This window comes from Heloderma suspectum, chromosome 3, assembly GCF_057233095.1.
Source record: "Heloderma suspectum isolate Gila_16-S chromosome 3, 16-S_ref, whole genome shotgun sequence".
NCBI classification, from domain to species: domain Eukaryota; kingdom Metazoa; phylum Chordata; class Lepidosauria; order Squamata; family Helodermatidae; genus Heloderma; species Heloderma suspectum.
Window position 1 is genome coordinate 247,380,189 of NC_139460.1, and position 20,653 is coordinate 247,400,841.

The 20,653-nt window shown below is 40.4% G+C and overlaps 1 protein-coding gene across 3 annotated transcripts in view; it reads right to left on the reverse strand.

The window, feature by feature from the left end:
* The window catches only part of ATRNL1 (attractin like 1), a 920,708-nt gene that overhangs the window by 244,321 nt on the left and 655,734 nt on the right, over window positions 1–20,653 (reverse strand). For all 3 annotated transcript variants that reach the window (XM_084846134.1, XM_084846135.1, XM_084846136.1), the window contains one exon: window positions 934–1,041. In XM_084846134.1, the coding sequence (XP_084702260.1) occupies window positions 934–1,041 (108 nt within the window). The remainder of the gene's footprint in view (window positions 1–933; window positions 1,042–20,653) is intronic.

Consider the following 20,653-nt stretch of genomic DNA (forward strand, 5'->3'; position numbering starts at 1 on the left):
TGATAAGTTATCCAAACATGGGATCGTATTCTTGAGGTTTTCTAATTACCTGGAAAAGCTTTAGGTTCATTTCCAAGCTCTACCCTACCTCACCTATGGAAAGAGGGCACTGAGAACCTCAAGAGAAAAAATAGCTCTAAGGAAAACTGAAAATAATAAAAGCTAATCCATAATTTGGGAGAATTTCAGAGCCATTATTTTGATCCTAGAAAAGATACATTAATGAACATAAACAAAATACTGTAAATAAAGGTACAGAAATACATGACTATGACTGAATAAAAGCCAGTCCTAGCTGGATTAGTCATTATCATCCTCAACTTGTCGTTCTCTTTTTATTTTTAGGTGAGTCTTCCAGAATCTATTTCATGCATTATTACACTATTCCAATACAGTATTACATTGCTTAGCATATTATAATTTCTCTTTCGAAGTGCTGCCTTTACAATAAAAATGTCATAACGTAGCCATTAGTCACAAACGACAACATACTCTGTAGACAGCACTCTCCAAACCTCACAAATAAAGCTAGAATAATGAAATGCAACACAAAGCTCATTTTAAAGAGCAATCTCAGTTAATTAAGATAGATGTGAACTGTTAACTAGGGGGCACTGTGTACTCGGAGGACTAAATATGAGGCTTGTTTAATACGTGCTTCTTAAACTCCTTCGGCTCTTATCCACCAAGAAAGGGCTGCCAGGTGAGCAGACTGTCACTCTAGCCTAAGCTAATGGATTCTCCAGTGGCTTTTGTTGCTGCTCATGTCATACTACTGAAACGACGAGCCTCGAAAATGGCACAACATATGTAGCTGCAACTTGTCAGCTCCAGGTAATCATACTCTTCTTGGTTTCAGAAGCAGATGCAGATGAGACTAGCAATATAAATATGCAAATTGCAATGGTCCCTTGTCAGCACCACAGTTCCTACCTCAAATGGCCCTCGCAGAAAGTCTGTTTGCTCAGCTCCCACTTCAAGTGCTACGTCCACAGAAGCAAAGGGACGGCTGGCCATCTGCTGTCGCTCCCGCATAAGTTGCTGATGGAAGGGAAAACAACGTTTTAATGAAATATTTTAAAAATATAACAGTCAACAGCTGATTTCGCTTAACATTTATACAGTGATCATAACTGAAATCTCCAAACAATGTATTCCAAAGGAGTTTCAAGATCAAAGTGTCACAATGTGATACCTTACGTAATGTGGTTTCCAACTCAGGGGGGAAAGTGATAAAAAAAACCTGGAAAGGGTTGTTGTTCTTACATGGCCAAATGGCCAGCAATCCTCCATTTGATTTGCTCAGAATGCAATTGAGATTATAGTGGCATTGCGGAAGCTGTGGGAGAGGCAGAGGAGGAGGTGGGTGATTGATTGCAGTGGCAGAAGAGGAAACTGCAGTGGGATCGAGAGAAGTGGAGCCAAGGAGGAGAGGTCATGGGCCAGATGCAATGGTGCCATGGCCCTGATCCAGCCTGCAGGGCAGGCAGTTCCCCATTCCCCATGTAAGCAATCCCACTCCCACTAGCTCCCAATTTTTCAAAACTGATGAGGTCCTACAGCAACCAAAACTGGGTTTCAGTGAGTATTTTGAGACTTTACTTGAATATAATTAATAATCAACATGGTTGCAAGGAAGCAGTTTCTCTTGGTCTTCCAACTTCTTTATTCCGGAACACTTTTGCATTCCTGTTAAAACTGCATTGTTGGCATTTGCTAGGAAGCAAATGCCAACCTTGCGACTCTTGAATACTGATATGTGAAAGCCAAATGGCTTCAACATGACAACCTCCATGTTTAATGTTTCAGAGTAAAACCCCACATCATGCATAGGTTTTCATTTATAAAGGGAGCAACAAACTTGTACTTTGTGTTGTACTTTGTTATTTCAATCATATATCTTCACATAGGTTGGGACAAAAGTATATAAATGGTATTTTCCTCAGTACTCTACAGAACTATCCGCTCTCTCTCTCACACACACACACACACACGCACGCACACCATTTCTCTAAAACTGGGAACACATATGAAGAAGTGGTGGCAAGAAATTCTCATCTGAAGTCTGATATCATTGATAAAGGAACAAGCTCAATGAACCAGTGCCAAGAACAAGCCCTTTAGCCTTCAGATTCCCCATGCATTTGTACTGAAGCCAGATGGCATTATTTGTGACAGTGTCTAGAGCCACTTATATGCAATCCCTTCTCTGATTACTTAAACATGAAGAATAATGTCTGAGTATTAGAGAGCAGGTGCCAATGTAACTGAGGAACCTGAAGACCTACATTATGCTCAGATTGCTTTAAATTCCACTGACATCACACCAGTGTTCAGTGAACCACAGCCTACTCTGTTCTAAGCAAATTTATACCCCCCCATGCTACTACTAATTAAACCAGAACAAATAAAAATGATGAGCAGTACTAAATAATACAAATCTTACTTCTCTGGATCTGTGAAACTAATAAAGGAAATATTAAATATTTAAATCAAATGAGTTGCCCAATCACGCTTGGTTGCTTGCTTCTTCAAGGAACAGGATCTCGTGGCACGTGGCAGGAGCAAAATGTTAGGAGCTGCCAGGACTAGAATCCGGAGCCTGTGGCTTTTTGCACAGCTGCCACTGTGGTGAGCCACCAGTGTCGCCAGCAAATGCTGCTCCCTAGACAGTAAAGAACTGGAGTAATTCTGTTCAGTGATCACTGATTCTCCACAAGAAAAGAGCTATAAAGGCTTCTTGTTTAGGCTGGGCTTTGCCTGGGCAACAGTAGTAAGTCTTTCCTAGCTCTGACTTCTGGCTTGACCATTTGCTAGTTACTTACAGTTCAGCTTTCAACTGCAAATGACTTAATACTACTCTTTACAACATACATCCATTCCCTTAAGTGTTTGCCCCCTAGAATTTTTCTGTCAATGATTCAGGATGTAAATGCAGCCAGGACTCTTCATATAAGGACTCCACCACTCTGATCAGGTACCCTGCCCCACAGCCTGCCAGTTTTGAGTGCTTATACCTGCTACTAGGAATCAGAGATAGACCTCCCAAGCATACTCAACCAGCTCACAGAGGCATATAAGCTCCTTAGTACTCTGAGGAGTTCAAAGTGATGAAGCAATTGGGCTGACAATTAGTGCGCAGATGGCAGAAAACTCATTGTGAGCATGACCAAACACAGGTAAGAGCCCATCCTTGCACTTACTTTGTGTTAGTGATAGGAACAAAGAAATCTTACTTCTCTGCCGCCATTGCATCCACACAATGCTGGCCAGAGGAGCTGTTTCGGGTGGTGAAAACCCGCCCCACACAAATCCAGTGGATTTGCTGGAGCCCTCGATGGCTCGCTGTGATCCCCGTGCAATGCATTTTTCAGATAAAATTGCTCATACTTCGATACCATGGTTTTAACAGGGTCAAAGATGGATGCAGCTAGTGCACCATCTTGTCAAGTTGTAATGCAGGACTGGAGAACCTCAGACCTGGGGGCCAATTCCAGCCCACCTGGGATCCCAATCCATCCCTCCGATGTTCCCAAGATGGCCACACCCCTTTCCCCCAACCACTGATCATTTGGTGGTTTCCCAGCTTTTCTGCAGTTTTCTTCCCATTCTAAAAGGTTGAAATTCCTCACGTAGGGTTTAGTTATAGATAGTAAGAGGTTTAAGCTAAAATATACTGATACATTTTTTTTTGTTTTGGCCCCACTCCTTTTGCCTTTGGCCCCATCTGACATTGGAATGCAGCCCCCTAGATCCTTGCCATCATGTTTTATTCAAAACATCCAGGGTGGGGTTGAAGGCTTGGACTTTTGAATTAGTGAATTTCTCCTTGAAGGAAAATGTGGTCCTTCCTTCCCTTAAGGAAACAGTAGTGTGACCTTTTCTAAAGGAACCAATTTTAGACCCTTTGAACATAAACAACTACTATCTAGTTCCAAACCTTCTGTTCTTAAGTAAGATCTTGGAGAGGGTGGTGGCCTCTCAACTCCAGGTAGTTTTGGAAGAAACTGATTACTTAGATCCATTCCAGTCAGGTTCTGACATGGTTTCAGAATGGAAATTGCCTTGGTCCCCTGCTGGCTGACTTGTTGCACCAAGAACTGGATGGAGAGTGTAACCCGCTGGACGTTTGATATCATCTACAATGGTATCTTTTGGTACCATCTGTCTTGCCTGGGCTTAGGAAGTATAATATTACAGTGGTCTCAATCCTTCTTCAATGGTTGTGAGCAGAAGGTAGTCATGGGTGAACAGATTCTGTTCTGTCCCTTAGCCTTTGGCAGATAGTGCTGTGGCAAGGTGTGCCTTCTACAAACTCCAGCTTGTACACCAGCTACAATCCTAGCTCGAGCAGTTAGATCTGGCCTCAGCTATCCATGAACTAGTTACCTCCAAACAGGACTATTGCAACGCACTTCAACTCCTTTGAAGACAAGATGGAATCTGCAGCTAGTACAAAATGCAGCCACCTGAAGGCTGGTGGGGTCCAGGAACTTGAAAACAGACCTCTATGCCAGCTTCCCTGCATGCTAATAAGCTTCCAGGCCCAATTGAAAGTGCTGGTCTTAACTTTTAAAGCCCCAAACAGCTTGGGACCAGGTTCTTTGAAGGACCGCTTTCACCCATTCATTCCTGCCCATTCATTAAGATCTGCTTCAGGGGTCCTTCTCAAGTGCCCACTGTTAAAACTGGTCAGAGGTAGGGCCTTCTCGGTGGTGGTCTCAAATCTATGGAACTCCCTATTGACATCCTCCCCCTTCTGTTCATACATTCAGGTTATAGCTCTTCCTTGCTTCCTTTATTCTGATGTTATATTAGTTTACATACCTGAGAGCAGCTTTTCAAGGTATCTTGTATGTTTGCTAATGTGGCCACTCTTATCTTTGTTTCCTGCCTGTCCTCATGATTGTATATTGCTTTGTGAGGACACAGCCCCCCCCCAATAAAATAAAATGCAATTAATCATCATAATCATAAAAGGTATACAAGCAATTCCTCAAGACAGCTTATTATTTAAAGCTTTTGATTTAAAGACTATAGCAATATAGTAAGTGCATCTGGTAACACTTTTCAATAATCTTTCTTTCACATTTAAAAAGTGTGGTTTCCTTTATGAAGATAACAAAGCTGCCAACTTTAAAATAAAAATCTAGCAATCAATTTTTTTAAAAAAAACCCAGAATAAAATCCCATTTCTATCATCGTGGACCACATCAGCTAGTATAAAGTTTATTCATGGGATTTGTCCATACATACAAAAACATATGCACAGGTAGATTAGGTATTCAAACATATTTTTCACAAAATCTGCCCTATCACCAGGGATATTTTCAAATGGACAATGCAACATGCAATCTGACTTATCAACCATGGTACCCTTCTGGATAGGTTGTCTGGGTTGGGAGTTGGAGGCACTGCACTGCAGTGGTTCCACTCGTACTTGGATGGCAATTCCAGAAGGTGGTGCTGGGGGATTATTGCTCTGTGCCATGGCAATTGTGCCATGGGGTTCCACAGGGCTCTATTTTATCCCCCATGCTGTTTAACATCTACATGAAACTGCTGGGACAGGTTATCCGGAGGTGTGGGCTGAGGTGCCATCAATATGCGGATGACACCCAGCTCTACCTCTCTTTCTCATCAAAACCAGGTGAGGCAGTGGCTATTCTGAATCAGTGTCTGGGCATGGTAATGGACTGGATGAGGGTCAATGAACTGAAACTCAATCCAGACAAGATGGAGGTACTGTTAGTGGGTGGTTCATCTGCCTAGCTAGGTGATATTCAACCTGTTCTGGAGGGGGTTGCACTCCCCCTAAAGGATCATGTTCGTAGTTTGGGGGTGCTCTTGGACCCAGAACTGTCACTTGAGGCACAGGTGAACTCAGTGGCACAGAGCACTTTTTATCAGCTTAGGCTGGTATACCAACTACGCCCTTATCTGGACAGAGACAGCCTAGCTACAGTTTTCCATGTGCTGATAACTTCTCGTCTGGATTACTGCAATGCATTATACGTGGGGCTGCCTTTGAAAACGGTCCAGAAACTTCAGCTGGTCCAAAATAGGTCAGAAAGATTGTTAACAGGAACTGACCAACGAGCTCATATTATGCCAGTGCTTTTCCAGCTGCACTGGCTGCCAGTCCATTTCCAGGCTTGATTCAAAGTGCTGGTATTAACATTTAAAGCCCTTAATGGCTTGGGGCCAGGTTATCTGAAGGATCACCTGCTCCCATATGTGCCTGCCCAAACCTTAAGATTTAAGGTTCTTAAACCCAGCCCCTGCATTGCTGTCAGGTTTTATTCTGGTTGTATTGTTATATTGTGGTTTTAATGTTTTTATATATTAATGTTTTTATATTGTTTTACTGTGCGCTTTTTGGTTTAAATTTTTGTGAACCACCCAGAGCGCTTCGGCTATTGGGCAGTGTAGAAATAAATAAATAAATACAGCCCCAACTTCCCAGAAGTGATCCCTGTGAACATGGTGGAATGAAAATGTGCCCACTGTACTGACAAGAAAATGCTTGTATCTTTTTCTTTAAAAGAGTGTCAGAATGGACAAAGAGAATACTTCCCTAGATTCTCTGTGCCAAGTAAGTGCACTATATGGTTGAAGTTCACTACTCTAAGTAGCTACTAAGATGTAGCTTCTTGGGGGATAATTTATGGGATAGTAGAAATAAAACTCAGGTGTTCCAGAGCAAATGCTACTCTATGGACATAACCACCAATAAAATGGATTAGATCAAAGATATGCTGGTACGGAATATATCCTTTGACTGTATTTTTGTCAAGTATCCAAAAATTTATAAAATAAGAGGCAGCAGATTTCATATGAGCTACTCTCTGACTTGTTATAATGGACAACCCTCTCGCCTTTGTTCTCTGTTTGACAGAATAAATGATGCCAGATGAAAGTTGCCACCAAAAAATAACAGCATTCAGATTGAAAGCGCTGAATATATGTGGGCCATTAATTCTACAAAAGTAACAGGGACATCATGGTAAATTTTAAAAACAAATTAGATTAGATAGCTCTGGCTGATCCAAGACTTTAAAGTGACGTTCATTTGATCTGTTCGGGGTGTTATAGGTACCCGGAGTCTTGTGAGTGCAGTAGTTGGACTAGATCAGATGTATGCAATATCAGGCTTGTTGACCATAGCTCACCCACTATATTTTCTCATCTAAAGAAACTTTAATTCCATTCCACATAGAACAACTGTCCAGCAGATGGAAGAAGGATAATTTGGACTAAAAGCTGGACTGGATCTGGCTCACAGAACATATATTGCAAGCCCCCTATACTAACTGAACCTGGAGGTATTTTCTGTGTTTAACAGGCTCACCATACAGAGTTAATTTATTTTGAATATGCAGCCTCTCTAATTTTACACACAAAATATAAATATTCCAGGAGATGGCTAGAATCCAACACTGTGTGCAATGGTGTGATGGAACCTTTTCCTCCTCTCTTCTCCCTGCACCCCCCACCCCAAAATCTGCTCTGGAGTGTCCCCCAGCCCCCCGAGCAGGTTTTGAGGCTGTGCTGCGGCGGGCTGAAGGAGAAGGAGTTCCATCAGCAGAAGGACTTAATTGGATTCTACCAGAAGAGTTCTAGATGTCTTCTGAATTTTTGGATTAGAGTGTACATTATCATGAAAGACACTGCCAAGATCTTTTTTTTAAAAAGCCAGTCAGTTTTCAGTAAGTTCTCTGGACCTGTACCAAGAATGTTAGTTTATCTTTTAAAAATTGGGTGAGGTAGAAAGCACAACACTATTCCTTTTGATATTACAGGGTTTTTTTTTCCTCTCCTCAGTTGCCAGAATTTACTTCAGACAAGTAAAGAATAAAAAAACAAGTTCTGAAGTTACCATAATGAGATAAACTACTGCCTTACTATAATGACCTACTGTATCACCAGAGGCACTCAAAGTGGTTGCATAAGCTCATTTGAAATGTCTTTGAAATCAGAGATAAATTTTACTGGACATGTTTTACATTTATTCCCAAATATGACATTGGACAGATGTACTCAGAGGGACGCAAATTTAGGTTTCCTGAGAAATAGTCAGACTCTTCTGTCTCTGAATTATGAGTCCAAACAACCCACATGTGGAAATTAATGCATAATTATGCAGCTATATTTGATTATGTAATTGTTGCACATTTACACCCCGCCACAGTACTTCCAGTGACTTCAGTGAGACTGGGCTAGAGTAAGCAGTTTGAAGACCACAGCCTCTCTTTCAAAAAATTCAATGCCATACTTCAATATAATACTCATAGTAAACAATTGAAACTTCTTCTGTGACTTCCTCCTACCCTGTGGATTCTTCCCCCCACCCACAATGTGCTTGAGCATGTATGCGCATGTGGTGGGGCCCTGTGATTCCATCCCTATCTGGCAGATTGGGTCTAGAAAGTAGTGCTGGGGAATTTTTTCTCTGTACAATGGCAATTGTGATATGGAGTTCCATACTGCTCTATTTTGCTCCCATGCTGTTTAAGATCTACATGAAACTACTAGGGAAGATAATTTTTAGATGTGGGATGAGGAACCATCTCACATCTGTATGCTGATGGCATTCAGCTCTATTATTCTTTAAATCTGATTCAGGTCAGACAGAACTACTTCTTTATGTGTGCTTGGAGTCAGTAATGGACTTGTTGAAAGCCAACAGACTGAAGCTTAATCTAGATAAAACAGAGATACTGTCTGTGGGTGGCTCATCAGACAGATAGGTGCAAGACAGTAACAATTCTCTTTGCCCATGCTTTCAGGGAATTGTAATATTTGTTCTTGCAGCTTTTCTGGAATTTTACTGCTCTGTGGTTTTATTGCTGTTGTTTATTTCAATCTGATTTTAGGCTGCTGTTTTATACTGTGCTAAATTTGCTTTAAAAATATTTGTTTTAATGATTGTTTTGTATTTTAATTTGGAAGCTGTCTCTGCAATCTTCTAAGATATAAAGATTGGATAGAAAATGAAATAGACTATATAATTCCTGGAACCGATGGGAAATTGTCATCCATACTTAAAAGTGTTTACATACTAATTTATACCTCTCAAGGAGACAGTCTTAATTCACAAATTATAGATCTCTTCATGTGTGTGGATATTAAGGGAAACTGTTTAGTTATTCTAACTATATATAGAACTGGGGAGGGCAATCCTATGTCCCCTAGGCAGCATCTGGAGCCATAGGATATTTCGGATTCCTGGATCTGAGGCAACGGACAGCGCTCTGACCTTGGGGCCAGGAAACTGAGCCCCTCACCCGCTCCCTCGCCTCCTTACAGCTGGAGCAGAGAGATCTGTGCCAGGTGCTTCTACAAGTTCACAACCATGAGCTTGTAGAGGGGTTAAAGGAGCGGTGTCAGTGGGCGGGGAGAGCAGGAGACTGGGACGCAGAGATCTGAGCTATTCCCAGCCATCCCCAGACTCCTTCCCTCCCACTCCCTGAAGCTTCTGCTAGATGGGTGAAAATACCCATCTAGCTAAAATATATTGTATAGATGTAAGCCTCCAATTTCAAAGGCTTATGAGTACCCAAGGTGGATCCAATAGGGTTGTGCCCTGAATCTCCTAAATTAGATGGCTATATCCAAATGTCTTCCTTTTTTATTATTCCAATTTCAAATTGCCAAAATCAGTTCCAGAAGATTATTTTGTTTGAATATTAAACACAGTAAATGAGTGACAAGATGGAAACTAGGTAGTTCAGGACTGTGAGAGATTACTCCAGATTTTAGCATTTTTTAGACACAAAATCTTGTCAAAAACAAGCATTTTAATTGAATGCGCATTTGGCACACCAGTTGTGTATCATATATCATAATATTATCAGAATTACAAAATGGCTATATGGTATCCAGTTTGAACTACATGGGAAATGCAGTGGAAACAGCAGCTGAACTCTCTCATAATCCCCCCCCCCCCCGATTTTAACTACTTCTGAAAAACACTATCTGTAAAACACTATCTTATAAATGGTAAGCACCGAAAGGCCACAGCGGAAAAGACCACTTTCAAATTCTACAGAGGCTTCCAATGGGCTCATTAGTATAAATGGCAAAGGATGATCTGCAGTAAGTCTCACAGTAGAAAAGGTACTGTGCCCTGCGATTCTGGTCTCCTATTCACCAAATTTACTAAATTACCTCTCTCATTCACAAGGTCCTTTTGTAGGTTGGATTATCCATTACACTTAAGAACTCTGTGCATTTGTACAGTCACTCTTCTTATGGTAGCTTTTAAAAACTTGAAACTAGATTTTTTTTTAAAGATTCAGCCACCAATGAACTCTCCACTGACCACACAAGGAGAAGAAAAATGCTTGGTTCTTTTTGTTTGTATTCAGTATTGTGCTTGGGGAGAAAGAAGGGGATTAGGAGCAGAAAAACAGAGAGACTCCAGTGTTTTATAATACACTTTCCATGAAGAAAAGGTTACTAACTGAATCTAACCATTTGCAGGGCAAGGTTTTTCAAAAAGAAAATTGCAGTTGTACAGAATGCCTTAATGAATGATCTTGCAGTGCAGTGCTGAACAAAATAATAATCTGGGAATTTGGGAAAGGGCAAAATTGAACAATGAAAACCCAACTTCAGTCATTTTCACATGGCACCCTATATCTGCATCAAGAAACCATTGATACACATAAGCATCTGAGTGGGAGAACAAGAAGATGGAGAAATAACATTCTGAAGACACAAAATCAGCACAAAATTAAGACTCCTGGAGTTCAGCTGAAATGCAGTGCACAGGTAGTCCTGGCAAACATGGAACCACTGTGTAATAAGGCATGGGTGATTACTCCAGAAAAGAAGGGGAAAAGATTTTCACAATCTGACAGGTGTCCCACATTTATCATGGTGGAAATAATTATGCATGTCACAGTAGAACTAATTCTGCATACTGTATTTTATTGTTTTTATGGTTTTATTGTAAATCTTCTCAAGCATTCATTGAGTAGAGTTGACATTGAGAAATACATCAAATTAATACATAAATAATCAATAGTTGGGGACCCCACAATAGCTTGATGTATGAAAACAGAGTGAAATATGTCCATAAAGATATGCACAGAAGTCTCACAGAAGTTGCCACCAATAACCATGATGCACTTTGGGTCATAAAAACAGCTGAACAGATGTTCATGCACACTGAACAGATGTTCCACACACACACTCGTTCTCTTTTACACTCTTCTATGCAATTGTCAGTGCTGAATCTTTTCTAAAAGACAAAGTGCAGAAATGCACTTCCTGTGTGTGTGTGCATGCGTGTATGTGTGTGTGTGTGTGTGTGTGAGAGAGAGATACTGGGGAAATATCATGTTTATCTGAACATGAGCTGAGAATTATGCCTCAGTATCATCGATGACAATAATTAAAGCTGGGATATCACAGATAGTGACCAGGTTCGAACAACACATCATGACTCATGATGGGTTATTTAACCCATGATGAGATGCAACGTCTGCAGGCACCACATTGAGTATACAAACCCTGCTTGGGGTTTGTCATGACATGCAAACCTAGCAAGCGTGGGCTATGCGAGGGTCAAACAACCCTTGTGTAACCCTAAAGAACCCTTGCATAATCCTAAAACAGACCATAGGTTATGCGTGGGTTGTTTATCTCTTGCATAACCCATACTTAACCAGGTTCGCATGACATAGCAACTCCCAAGTGCGGATCGCATATTCAAAATGTCAGCCGCACACACCCCACATGTGCCACAGCCTCTAGGAATGTCGGAGAAATCAGCAACAGAACCAAATGAGTTTGGATTTTTATGAATCCAACCCATAGATTCTGCAGTGGACTGGCTTTTCCCGTGTTGGGCTGGTTCTGTGGACCCACAGACCATTTTTTATACCTTTGGGAATTTTGTGCAACATTTTGTCCTAGAAAAATATGCATAAATTTTAAAAACCTGGCCAAAAATGCACATTTTCTCCCATAGGCTAAAGCATGAAAACGTGCATGGGGGGAATTTTGCACATTTGCGAATTTGTGCATTTTGCACGTGAGCATTTGCGCAAATTCAAAACCTAAAAAAGCCCGATTCTGTCGCTGAATGGACAACAGAACGAAAGGCACCTAACAATCTGTGAAATACATCTATGGAATGGATTTTACAATCCATATATCGCTCACAGCCTCAACGTGGTTGAAATAAATAACCCACGGTGGGCTGTCATATTGTGCAAACAGTCCCAGTGTGGTACAGCTGCTTCAGGTGGCAAAGTGCTTGGGGCCAGCCTCACTGCCTCTGGGGAATTATTCATACAACTGTCACAAGGACTGCGTAAATCTAGACGAGGAGGAAAAAATCAGCCAACCACAAGTGAAACGGCTGTGTGTTTCCATGCATATACCCAGAAACTTTAACATAATCTTAAATGCTACCTAAAAAAATTCAGGCAAGCTCTTATTTGGGTGAATAATCATGAGCTGTTATTTGCCTTTGCAGGCATTTTGTCTGACTATTAGCAAACTGAACGTTCATAGTAAATCCCAGTGTAGTGATGAGAATACTTAATGACAGATTTTCATTGTTTTGCAGAAACTACACCCTGCTAGATGGTATTTAACACGTATTACTACTGTCACAGTACATCTTTGAAATTGTATAATTGAATATTGTCACTGCTGTAAAGATGCTTATATAACTGTGTGAGAAAACTACTGTCAAGTTCTTACTAGTTCAGAAACTATATGTCATTTTAGCACTTTCCCAAAACAACCATTCTGACATGATGGATGCCTTATTCAATTCCACACCAATTCCACTTCCTAATTACAGGAGAAAAGAAGTTATCTTAAAACAGCTCATCTTCATGTTATTACTACTAGAAATTCAAAATAACAGCTTCACAAATACTCCTGAAATAGATTCCAACCTCTCATCACTGAAAAAGGAAAGTTAAGGAGGCTCTTATATTAGTCTTCTGAGGAGTACTGTCACATTGGAAGCCTCATAGCTTGCCTTGGTTCAACATCAGTTGATGTTCTTCAGAGATGACAACACCACGGGACACTGAGAAATATTTAGTAGCATTTGAAGAGACAGATTTGCAGAATGTTTGGACAACTGAAGAACTGAAAAAGGGTTAGGTTCAAAACAAGGCCATTATTTATTTTGTCCATGAACATATTAGTTTGAAAATATTAATTTCATTAGTTAATTCTAATTTTAAAGTTTTTAATGCTATTATTCACATTCATTTCTATTTAATGAATGATAACACAAGTGGAGGTGCTGTCCAGATCCCATATAAATATTATCCCTTTTGTTCCACAGGACACTTAAACCAAGTAATTCTCCAAGATAAATGAGGCAACCATCCTTCCATCCTTTATGGAAGGCATATATATTTAAATTAAGTTTGCAACTTAATTTGGAATTGGAATAGTTTGCCACTTCCACAGAAAATAGGAGGCAGTGTGGCTGAATCCAGATGTAACACTAAACCATGGTTTTGCATTATGGGAATGAACCTCAGTGAGCTTGAGCTCACATGTTCTCCCCTCCCCTCTCCTACTTTGCTGTGGCCATGAGCATATCAGAAGCTTCCACTTCCCTTTTAGATAAACTAGAGTTTAGCACATCATCCAAACTGTAAACTGTGGTAAATCTTAACTATGAGTAGTTGAAAGAAGCCAGCTTCATAAACTATTATTTGAAGTTGGCTTGTTTCAATTAACCATAGTAAAGTTTAACCACAGTTTGTCTGGATTTTGATGACACAGCAAGCTGCATTCATCATAGTTCAGCATTATGTCCGAATAAGGCCTGTGTCTGAAACCTCCAGACCAATGATTTCAAAATTATCCCAGCAGACATATACAAAATGATTGATCTGATTCCAAATTTAAAGCAAGATCATTTTTTGCCAGTTTACTTAGAGCGGTATCATCATACAAATGTTTTTAAAAATGTACAAGACTGTATCAATGCTGCAGAATGACCATTTCTCCATGTCTTCCATTTTTAAATGTCTGAGGAAGGAGGTGGGGTGAAGGAAGTATTAACTGAGAAGTGTGCTACAATCTGCCACAAGGGAGTCATGCAAAGAGCTTCGTGTACTTTGTGTCCAGGCTTTATACAAAATGATAGAAAGGATTATTTAAACAAGGCATAATCCAACAAGCAGCAGCTAAAATGCACTTAAAATAAAGTGTATGCTTGTCCTTCACCCCCTTTTCTACTCCCATCCCAACCCCCTCCAAACAGTACCAAAAGGTCAGTTTGATGTGTATCCTTTTTGGAAACCAAATACCAGGTGCTTGTAATTTCCCCAGAACAAATCAAAAAGAGAAAAAGGATGATCACTGAAAAGGTCAATTTGTAGCTAGATCCAAGGAACATTTAGTGTACTGTATGTTGCTGCTCAAAGAACAAAACATGAATCCTTCACCTGCACATCAGGTGGAGTTTTAGTACTACATGAGGCTCCAGCTTAAATTTTTGCCTTCTAAAGTAATATTCCATTCATAATGTGAAGAACTATAGCTATACGGTCATTTCTGAAATGAGAAAGTACTGGTTGTGTACCCACATAATGCAAAACAGAGCAAAATTATGCTGTAGGCTTTAATATTGAAGACATACACAAGACAGCCAAAATAATGGAGTAAAACTAGAGATTGTCTGAAGGTACAAAATTGAAATCCAGCACCAAATATCATAAATCTGGTTTCCTTGTCTCTCTGTTAGTCTACTCTGTCTCTCATCAAGACTGAGCCAGTAGGGCATGAGCACTGCAATCTTGGAATAATACCATGGAGGCCACATCTGGGCCACATTGCCACAATTAAAATGGGCAGGCCAATTTTGCATCAGTGGGCAGCATAAGCCCAGGTGCATTCCATGTGACACCCATGGCATCAAGACCGGTCTCACTGAGAAATATGCATACATGACAGGTAGCAGCTAGGCAGCCATGAATTTGGGTTAGTTACAGAGGACGTTAGAAACTAGAAGGAAAGGACGTCTGCCAAATAATTTCATTTTCAGAACCAAACTGCATGCACTACAGAAGATCTGTGATTGAATCTCTTGTATATGCCAGGAGATTCAATCACAGATGTGTGTGTGTGTGTATGTGTGTGTGCACACGTGTGTGTATGTGCATATATCTTTTATATATAAAAGATCAGCTGCAGGGTGCCCTGAACTGGATCAGAGTAACAGTTCTCTGAGAAGATATTAATCCTTTCTCTGCATTATTTTTCCAACTGAAATTCCCCCTCCCTTGAGCTGCTATTAGCTGGGAGGAAAGGCAAGTGTCTGTATTCTACTTGTCTTTTCTTTTTAAAAACCAACATGGCTAGTAGCAGTATGTGTGTGTAGGAGGGGGAATTCTATTGGAGAAATTATATTGTCCTGATCCAATGGTCCTCACTCTGATAACTGCTTTTTAAAAAAAATAATTGGGAGATTTGATCATGGATCTACTGACGCACACGAAGTTAGGTCCTAAAGTTGGAAAGTTATTAAGAACACAGATAATTAGAACAGAAATGATAAAAATTCTGCTTGTGTTCAAGTAATTTATGGCTGGAGAGTCTTGTTACAATACACTGTGGTTAATCCTTGAACAAATAACATTTTTTTCCTAAAAATTCATCTGCTAAAGAAAACATTTTGTGCAACTGGAATCAATCTGTGCCATAGCACACTGGCTTCTTCTCGCTTAAGTATAGTGCTAAATGAGAGCTAATCCGGTTATCTTTTTTTCACTTTAGCAGACTAGGAGTTCATGTTGAGCAGTTCTGTAGTCTGCTATTATAATCATGTTACAGGTTCCTCAAGAGGTACTTAAATCTTCCAATAGCCCCACCTGACACCTGCACTTATCTCTTCTTCTTAATCAAGGAATTTTTGAAATAAAAAAATCTATTCAGCAAAATTTGATTATTTTGCTATTAGCTAGTGAAGCTATTTTTTCTTTGGGACAGACAGGCTGTAAAAACACTTACATTGCAAAATTCTTACATGTGTAAAAGGAGAAAGTGAAGTGGGGGATGGGGACATGACTCTCAATATCTAATCTAAACATATTGCTGCACAATATGTTCTAGTATTTACCCAGGTACAATTATACATATAGGAGAACGCTGAAATTTTTCTTTGGGTGATTTCTGAATGCCTCTGTAGCACTGATGTTACTTACTCTGGTTATGGGATTACAGCAAGGGGATCCTATGCCTTTCCTAAGCAGACATGGAAATCCCAACCTTTTGTACCACAAGTATATTTTGAGCGTGATAGCAGTTGTAAGATCGTTCATGCCGGTTTAAGCAATAACCACTCTTCCGAGCTTGATTCATATTGTTATGTAACTGGCTCATGTGCTCAAAAGCAACAGCACACAATGAACAGTGATGAGAAAATTTCACTCATTCAGGTTATCAAGCAAAAATGATAATTATGAAAGTAACATAACCCACAAATGCTTCCAAACTTGTCGTGCAGTATGGATTTCAATCCCCAGAAGGGGGTGGGGGATGACACCCTTTGCTGCCTGAATGAGTTAATCATGAGATTCAAAAATAATTCTTGTTTGTTTGAATACTGTCTCAATGGGATTTAATTAATCAGAAACAAGGTGCTACTTCTCTGGTTGCCACAATATTTAATATGCAAAGACGGGCCACAAATTATGGAAGAATGACAAAACCATTAATGTCCATCTTCACTTGGATGCTCACTATCATTGTGGCAGTGTAAATCAAAGTGGCTTTTTGAGTTCCAGTCAGACTGTTTCAAGAAGGAAAAGTGGAACAATTTAGAGTTCATCAATTATATCACATCATATTAGCTTCCATCATGGGCTCAACTCGACAGCTTTCACCTATTCTAATTTACAACAGAAAGGACAGCCAAATACACAATGGTAGCAATGACAGAGTCAAAAGAAAGCTCTATGGCTTTACTTCACAAGAATTATGGTCCTTTTCAAGAGCTGTTTCCATTTGGATCAAAATCTCCATCCATAATTAGTTCCTTAAGTCTTGCTCAATCAGATAGTTTTTATCTTCATTTAAGATACTGGAACAATAAACATCTTTTTATTAATCATGTAGTTCCAATCCTTCTACAAATGAAGTTTTATATGTAATAGTCTATGGGAGCAATCCTATGGCTTCTAGACAGTGGCTAGCGTTCCAGGGTGAGGAGGGCGGAAATGCCTGTACGACACATCCTATGTACGATCCTATGTGTTGTACAGCAGCCTCCTTCCCTGCTCCATGCTCCTGTGGCTAGACAGCCGCAATCGGCTGTCTAGCCAAAAATGCAGGGCAGGAGAAGCACGGAGGGGACAATCCCCTCCATGCTTCTCCTGCCCTGCTTTGGCTAGGCGGTCACCTTCAAGTTCAGAGGCGGCCACCTATCTGGATAGGATTGTGCCCTATATCAGTCAGGGAACCAGCTGTTGCAACTGAAGACCTTTAAAGTAAAGTCCTTATCAGACACAGCATTTCTGTGCTGTAAGTGATCTATTTTGCTGGAAATCATTTTATACATACTTTTACTGATCAATATATAACTAAAAGATGTCAATGTAACTCAATTTACTTTATAAGTTAGTATTTGCTATGAGCATTTTAATACACCATAACAGCAGCCATTTGAATCATAGTGAAAGTGTGCATTATATATTGAATCATGTGCAGATCTCATCATTATTCAATTGTCTTAATAGGCAACATCCATCCCCTTGTGGAATATTATTCCAGTTATCTTTGCATACAAAGTCCTGCAACTGAATGCTAGCAGAAACAAAATTAATGCTACCCTCTGAACAAAGGTGGTATTTTGGAGGAAAAAAAATTATATGTTAGGCTTGGTTATGAGGGACTTAAAAGTTGTCAAGTTATAAAACAGTCAAGTTATTAGATGGTCTACTGATTTAATGGAACATATATGTTTTTGATTACTACATTCAAAATTATTTCCATACTCCTAGAAATGTTAAAAGATGATAGATTCCAAGACCTGCCTGGCAGTAGCAAGGACCTTTGTCTTGTTAAACAGTTAGTTTCTCTGAACAACTTTGTTCAACTAATATGGATAACATCATAGGAACACAGTTTAAAGAGTTCCCATGTTTCCCAGTGATTTAGGGGACATCTGTTTAGGAGACGAATTGTACCTCTTATTCTTCTACCATGTTGTTTCCTTGGAAGGCAGTGAACCTGCCATGTATTTATTTTATACGAATCTTTGGGAAACACTTTCACAGTGATAACTATTTTATTAATTAAAATGTATTTATCAAGAAAAAGAGGGTCTTCTTTAAGGACAAAGAAAAATAGTGATATATGATCCAGGATACAGAGGAGTTGTATGTTAAAATGGATTTCTTACAGCAAAAAATCTCATTTACATCAACAGTGGGACACCTAAGAAGAAAACTGTGGAGCTCAATTGTTTACCTAATGATTGCTTTCTACCTCTGGAATTTCATGTGTCTGTCTCATAGTAAAGGAATGGTCAATACAGAGAGATGAGCTCATGTAGGGCTTGGAGTGGGTAACAGCAATATTCTCTCACTCTCCTCTTCAAGGGCTTATCATGCAGAAGCTGACATTCAAGCAGTTTACTAAGCTTACACAGATGAAACTGCAGTGCTGCCAGCTTGGGGTGGGGGTGGGGGAAGGGAGAGTTCCCAACTGAAGGAAAATATCTAGGCAGACTTAAGGAGAGATTCAGGGTGCTTCTGAATGGAAGATTCCTAGCACTAGCAATCAGAAGTATTGTACAGTTGTTCCATCTTTTTCTCCCTTACAGATTCCCTGTGTTAAAGAAAAAGGCAGAAGAAGTAGTAACAAGATGCAGGAGGGTCACAAGTAGAAGACAATGAGAAAAACAGGTCAGCAACACAAATGGGAGCAAGATGAACCGAGCTACCAAGCTCTGAAGTGGAGTTCAGATAATCTCAGTAAGCTCGAGCATCCCTGGTTCTTCTATCCCTAAGCATCCCCAGCAGAGTATTGACCAAAGTCATGCTGTGGTACCAAAGTCAATGAGTACAATCCAGAGCAAAAAGAGCTTGAATAGGTGTGTATGCCAGTATTCTCATAAAATGAAGTGAGCACACTGCTATTTGACAAAACTTACAGGTAACAGTTCCGACATGTCACTTATTTATATACAGTCCTCTTTAGGTTAAACTTGTAATGGAGGTATTTTGGAATTGGGCTGTAAGTTGATGAAGAAGCAACAGATATGTATCAGCTAGGTATGTGCATCATTAGAAAATCTGGCCCTTTCTGAGCCTGATGGATCCCCACTGCCCGCCCAGTTTGGCTTCCATTCGCAGGTTTTTCCCAGAATCTGGGCACTTTTCTCATTTTTTCCCTTCTTTTTCATAAAAAGAAATGTGAGCAAACTGAGACCGCAAATTGCATAATCACGGCCACAATTTGCGCAGATCCACAAGCTGGCCCAACTCAATGCAGGTTGAGTCAGGCCAGCTCACAGGGAAGCAAGCTGAAATTTGGGAAGCCAAGCTGCTGAAAGCTCAGTGAACTTCATCCCCCTGGAGGGATTTCTCCGACAACCCTAATATCAGCTGAAAAAATAGCAAGCAAAAGGCTTGGATTGTCCTACCAGAGCATAAATATGATGAATTACTTGTGAGCATAGTAACAGCAGAAGGAGATGTTGACCCAACTCAATTATTTCTTATGTGACAAATAATTAGATTTGCCCTATGGCAAGGTTATAGACAATTAGGGTGAGTATCCAATGCAGAGAGGGAGGCTCCTTGCACCTCTCACTCTGCATTTAAGCTAAATGGGTGTTTTTGCCTGTCTAACAGAGGCTTCAAGGAAGGGGAGGGGAGGAGGATGAAGCAGCCATAGGATATCTTACATGGCTGCTGCCCTGGTGTCCTCCCCTCCCCACCCCCAGGAACACCTTCTTTTCCCCATCTCCATGCTCTGTTTTGTGAGTGCAGACAGGTAGCTGGCGCAGTTCTGTCCATGCTGGCTAAGAGGGGGAGGGGAGTGCGGATTCTGGGCTTGGAGCTCGAAGCCCTGTCTACGAGCTTGGAGCCAGGAAACTGAACAATCCTATGTCCCCCCCAGAGGCTCTCTAGGAGACATAGGATTCCTGCCTTAGTTGCCTACCGAAGGGATGGATCAAAAAGATGATCTTTAGCCCTTCAGGGACTGACACATTTCTAAGGCTGCAATCCTATACACACTAAATGGTACACACACGCACTATGGAACTCAATAGGATTTACTTCTGAGTAGACATGAATAGGACTGTGCTATAAGTGAACTCATTGCAAGGCCTCTTTTTAAAAAAACTGATCATGTTGAATGTGCTCTTTTGGAAGTGTATTAGCAAATTTAATTTCCTTCTATATCAGATATTTCTCATATAAATGTATAGAACTTAAATTTCACTCCAAAATAAGGTAGTATTAGAGCTGTGGCTCAGTCAACTTTGCCTTCTGTAAACAGAAGGGCTCCCACAGAAGAACCCCACTGCTGGAATCAAGGAGGGGGCAATTGGATATAGGGGAGGGGGACATTGGCAAATATCACCCCTCTCCTTTCTGCCAACAGGTGTGTGCAGATTAGAACTCCATTTAGGACTGCTATTGCTAGCAGA